At 26.9% G+C, this 6,172-nt stretch overlaps 1 protein-coding gene across 1 annotated transcript in view; it reads left to right on the forward strand.

The window, feature by feature from the left end:
* The window catches only part of LOC136980348 (prolyl endopeptidase), a 44,593-nt gene extending 41,517 nt beyond the window's left edge, over positions 1-3,076 (forward strand). The window contains exons 16-19 of the mRNA XM_067276439.1: positions 732-833; positions 2,318-2,477; positions 2,707-2,775; positions 2,844-3,076. Of these exons, the coding sequence (XP_067132540.1) occupies positions 732-833; positions 2,318-2,477; positions 2,707-2,775; positions 2,844-2,915 (403 nt within the window). The 3' untranslated portion in view covers positions 2,916-3,076. The remainder of the gene's footprint in view (positions 1-731; positions 834-2,317; positions 2,478-2,706; positions 2,776-2,843) is intronic.
* Positions 3,077-6,172: the final 3,096 nt, after the last annotated feature.

Here is a 6,172-nt window from a genome sequence, read left to right on the forward strand (position 1 = left end):
ATGAAATGCTTTTCTTCTATTTCTTAGATTTATTTTTAACAGTTGAAGATTTGAATTGAATATATTGAAATCATACAAATGAATTATGAAGAATGAGTTTAAATAAAAGATTTAAGTAAATATTTTGTATAAATTGTAATAAATTACATTGAATTAAAATAATCAGATGACAACCAGATTAATTATCAGGCTTTAACTTGGCTAATTATTAATAATTACATAAATATTACACAATTTGGAATAAAAGTAGGCAGTTATTCTGCCATATTGTATTAAATTTGATAATTATTAATTTCAGAAATAATTTAGACTATTCTGGAATTATCTAGAGTGGGACTCAGTCCATAACTTTTGTTTATGTTGTAGGTGTGTTCAAATTTTGCTATCTGGACCACTATCTGATCTTCACTTTTAGACTAATTAATTTACAAGATACAGTATAATCTCTCACAGGTTACTCACTACATCTAATTAGGCTTCATCATTTGATTATTTGTAATTCAAGTTTGGTTTTCTATGTGTATTTATTAAATGAAATCATTATTGCAAAGACAAAGTTTATTATGGAAGAAAATTTGTTTTAAAAATTTAAATTTATCCATATATTTAATTAACTTATCATACTAATATATAATTTGAGAGAGAATATTTGAAAATGTGATAAAATAGCTTTTGTTTCTAAACTTTTCAATAAATTTGTCAATTAAGAGATTTTATTTTATTTTATTTAGGGTTATGGATATGCTACGTTATCACAAATTTACTATTGGTCATGCATGGAAAACAGATTATGGAACTTCAGATGATAAAGAACATTTCCATAATCTATATAAGTAAGTAATGCAATATTTTTGTCATTTCAAGAAACTGATTAAATGTCAGGTATAGATAAATGATTTAAATAGTGTGGAAAATTTTTAAATTGATATATCGTTATCAAACAATTATTTTTTAAGAATGAAGAATTTTTGAGTTTACTATTTATTTATATAATAGATGATAAACAGATTGTATATGTATGTGTTTATCTGTTACAAGAATACAATATTTTGTAGTAGACAAAACCAACTATGATTTTTCTAGATTGATATTTAATAGTGTAAGAATATGCCCTTTTCTACAATATGCTGTATCATACATTCTAAATGTTTTACAATACAACATTACAGTAGACTTGATCTTCTTACCCACAAGTATCCAGCCTGATGAGTAATGTCATAAAGTTTTTTTATATTTAAGCAAAGAGTACAAAATAATTATATTTTCATAATTATTTTGTACTTTTTATTACAGCATTGTTAAATACTATAGTTTATGTGATTGCAAATGTTTTTGTAAAACATATCGTTATTCTGCATTATGGTAATTGCAGGTATGTAACCTGCTTGCTTTCCTGAAAATCTTGTATTCATTATCATATGTACTGTAAAAATTGCAGCCGTAAAATTGCATATGCGGCATGCTGACATACTTGAAAACACTGGATAACAGAGATTGAAGATGAGGTATTTCCTGTGCAGTCATGATGTGGCTCAGCCATCCACAACATTAAGCCAGATAATCACGAGTCTGCAGTATTAGAAAATAGTTTAGGAAATGAAGAAGTAAGAAATACATTTTTATACATAAAATTTAGTTCGTAATAAAAACAACTAAAATTGTTATTTTCACAAAATAAGAACTAAACAATAAAATTATTGGAAATTCTCATTAGTTTGAAATTAATAATAATGATGATAATATCATCTTTAATTGATTAAGAAGAAAGCATCTCCTCTCTGTAACAAGTCTTGCCTCAATACAATGACCAGGAAATTGGTCCTCTGCAGCCAATCCAACATTCAGGAAATTATTCCTGTGGAATAAATTAAATCCCAATGTAGAGGTGCCTCATCTTGGAAGCAAATGTTCAGTTGTCAGTATTCAATTATTGCATACATAATCCTACAACATACCAAGGTAAGTAGTGCAAGTCACTATATGCTTTGAAAAGGTTTTCTAATTTTCCATCACAGTATCACAGTATCACTTACATTTAGTCAAGGTTGGCACAAACTCTTACAGCTACTCTTATCATCTGAAACAAAACAGAGGTCACTATGTTTTTGTGTTGTTTTTTTTTTTATTCCTTCCTGAAATACACACTATAATATAGGGTGGATATATATTATTAAGGAGTAATAATAGAATTTATTGAAATATCCTTGAATGATCCATATATATGTGGATGTCAATATTCATTAATTTATACAAGTAAAAAAAAATTAAACTTTTATTGATTTATTTTAAAAATTTTCTAAAACTATTAACATTTCAGATATTCTCCTCTTCATAATATTAATATTCCTGAAAATGAATTTGTCCAGTATCCTTCACTATTACTCTTAACTGCTGATCACGATGATCGTGTAGTTCCACTTCATTCGTTGAAGTTTATTGCAGAAATACAACAGAAAATTGGGAGCAGTGAAAAACAGGTTTGAAATGAAACAAAATCTTATTTTAGCATCAGTTAAAATGTTAAAGACAGCATAAAAATTTTAAACAGGAAGATAATATTCTATTAAACCTCTCTATCATTTTATTATTGCTGTGTAATATCTTATGCTGTCCCAAATACTTAAAGTAAATAAACTATTTAATCATAATTAACATATTACTCTGTTAACTTAATAACAAAAAATAAAAATTCTACTTAAATTACAGAAAAATCCACTAATGATTAGAGTAGATGTTAAAGCTGGACATGGTAGTGGAAAACCCACAAAGAAAATTGTGAGTATAACTTTAATTAAAGTTAAAATTTTATTTTTTGTATGACAAAATGCATCTAATTTTTACAGATTGAAGAATTAATTGACATCTACAGTTTCATAATTGCTACTTTAGATTTGGATTATAAAGATTTAAAATAATTAAATTTATTGTTAAGAAATTTTTGTTGTAATTTAAATGGCAATATAATTTTCTAATTTTACATAAATATTTTAATGCTGTCATTTGCTTACATGAAAAATAAGAGCCAAGGTGGCCATGTATTAAAGTTTTTTAAATTAAACTTTATCATTCAAATGGTTTTTGAAATATGCTTAATTTTGACCAGAACTTTTAAAAACTAAATGTTAAAATAAAAACATAGTATGATATTTTTAGTGTAATATGTTTTTATTTTGAAATATCAAGAAAAAACTATATTGTGCTATGCCCATTACATCAATTCAATGTAACCATTTTGCTCATCTCATGCTACGAATCTAAAATGCCTCAGATCAAAAGCTAACCTTTTAGCTTTTGATCTGAATATGGAACCAATAAAATAATAAGATTCCTTGCATCTTGTGTCTTGAAAGATGTAAGGAATCTTATTATGCTCTAAACTTGGTACCACAGTTTAACCAAATTTAGTGCTTGAAAGATTTACTGTTGAAAACATTTTCATAATAAATATTTCAAGCTGAAAAAGCTATCAAATAGTTGATGAACTTGATAATGAAACAGACTTATTTGAAATACTAGAAAAACTAAAAACTGACATCATAAATTTATAATATACTATATAAGATTATCTTTTCCGGAGGGAATTTAGTTTTGATAGAAACTGTTCTTTGATTGTAATAGAAATTCTCAGACTAGCAAATTAATGATGGTTGTGTGTATATGATAAGTTTGACATGAACCATGCAGATATAGTCAAATAGTCTCTGTTCAATCAAGAATATTTTAAATAAGCTCTTTAAAATCTGATTTGCATTAAAAAAATATATTTTGACGTGTCTTTTAAAGAAGTGATTTGAATGAGAACTTTTGTTTTGAAGTATGGGAGTTAAATCATATCGTAAGTGATACTAAACAAAAACACTAATATCATATTTTTCATTGTGACATTTCATTGCCAAATTCCCGTATGTAATTTGTTTCCAATCAACATTCAAGTCCCCATGGAACTTGTTTGCATATTTGACATTCTTATTGGTTTTTTAGTGGAAAGTTTAAACTGACTGACAGTTCTAATAATAAAAAGTTAGAAATATGTAAATAACATACCCATTTAAAAATCATAGAGCAAATTATCTAATTGTTGTACCAGGAGAGAGACATCATTTGCCTTTTTTTTCTTTTAAAATATCATGCTGTTAATCATCAACAGTTAATTACTTATTTTTATTTATAATTGTTGATGTTAGCAGACACACCAAGCAATGCAATTTTAGCATAGAAATATTTTGTACATTTGAATTGTGTGCTAAATATCATTCTCAACTGATTAATCATTTTGCACAACTTGAGTACATGTTTACAATAACAGAAAAAAAATAATCACAAGTGTAGAGATCAGTGTTTCTTAATCATTTTCTTACCATGGACCAGTAATTATGTGTGATTATGAATTATGCTTATTTATTACACTTTTGTTATGTACAGTAATTCTAGATTATTTAAACACCATTCATAAACAACTGCACCAGTATTGGTCAAATATTTTTCTGTAAAGTGGCAAAATTTTTTATGGACCAGCAGTTTATAAACACTGGTATAGACAATGGCAGCTTCTGGCTGTAAATTTTATCTCTACTGTAGCAATTACAAAACAATAAAAAATTTTTTCGATACATTATTATTAGAGTCATACCATAAATGATATAAGACAAGACTTACATTTACTATACATTTAATTGTTTTTTAAAATAAAAAATTTTTTGTCTTTGTTTGAGATTTTAATAATTTAAATCATTGAGCTGTAATTTGTAAAAATGAACTTATAAATTCTCACTGTTGCGTGTCTTTCCTTAATTTTGAGAATAGGTAGATAAATGAAATTTTATACATTCTACAGGTGTCCCTAAAGTCTGGACACTTCTTGAAAATATGTATTTTTGCCTATATGAAATTTAATATTCCAATTGAATAAAATGTTAATAAATAATGTCTTCAAGATGATTTCCATCGTTTGTGATGTGAAGGTTGATGCGCTTTGCAAAATTCACGTGAACTCGATGTAATAAATCCACATTACCATCAATTTTAGCACATTCACTCTTTATGCATTCAATCAAGTGTGATTTTCATTGAGTACACCTCCTCTATCATACCCCAGAAAAGAAGTTAAGGAAATTGTCATTCATCCAATCTCTCAACTGGATTGGACGATGTGATCTCTTCATCTGACCTTAGCCCCGTTGATTTCTCCTTTATCATATCCCAGAAAAAGGTGTACTCAATGAAAATCACAGATGTAATGCACTTGATTGAACACACAAAGAGTGAATGTGCTAAAATTGATGGTAATGTGGATTTATTACATAAAGTTCACGTGAATTTTGCAAAGCGCATCAACCTTTGCATCACAAATAATGGGAAATCATCTTGAGGACGTTATTTACTATTCCAATTGAATAAAATGTTACATGTTTTCAAGAAATGAAATTTATTATTTTTGCCTGTGTCCAGACTTTCCTTAGGGACATCCTGTAATTCAATTATATATTAAAATATTAAACTTGTTACTTTTATTAAAATTACTTCTGTCTTAAAATGTGTATGCAGTTATATGAATCACATTATTTGTTGTTAATAGCTACTAAATTAAGAGAATCTTTTGCTATATTGTTTATTTTCATTGGCACTAAAGCTTAATGCATTCAGTTTATTAGTACTGCTTAAAATGTTATAACAACTTTGGAGAACCATTCAACAATTGGGTTTTTTCCTTCAAACTGTTTGAATAAAACATTTAAGTCTTGTGGGCCTCCAGTTTAAGCAGTGCACTGATGTAATAATTTAAAACTTTTAAATATTATTCAAGTTAGTGTTGAAATATGCTGTATATTTTGAACTTATTCAAAGTTAACATTCAATATGCCAAAATTTTCTACACTGATGACTGTTTTACTTAAAGTTATGCAGTAAAGCATCAAAAACTTGGATTTTACCATTGCATATTTACTCTTTCATGGCAATTCTGAATGTTTAAAGAACACACTAATATTAAGAATTTTCAAATTATTATATTTTTTGCTTAAATGTAGTGATTCTGTAAATTATATTTTGAATTTTATAAGGCCTTGCATTCCTTGCAAAATTCTGGCCTGAACTTATGCTGTAATTCCAAGTTTAGGTATTTAAAATGTTAATTTACACACATTTGAAATTCCAATGGAGTTAGGTCTCAATT

Source organism: Centruroides vittatus, unplaced genomic scaffold (genome assembly GCF_030686945.1).
Source record: "Centruroides vittatus isolate TY-2023 unplaced genomic scaffold, ASM3068694v2 contig_694, whole genome shotgun sequence".
Classification (NCBI taxonomy): domain Eukaryota; kingdom Metazoa; phylum Arthropoda; class Arachnida; order Scorpiones; family Buthidae; genus Centruroides; species Centruroides vittatus.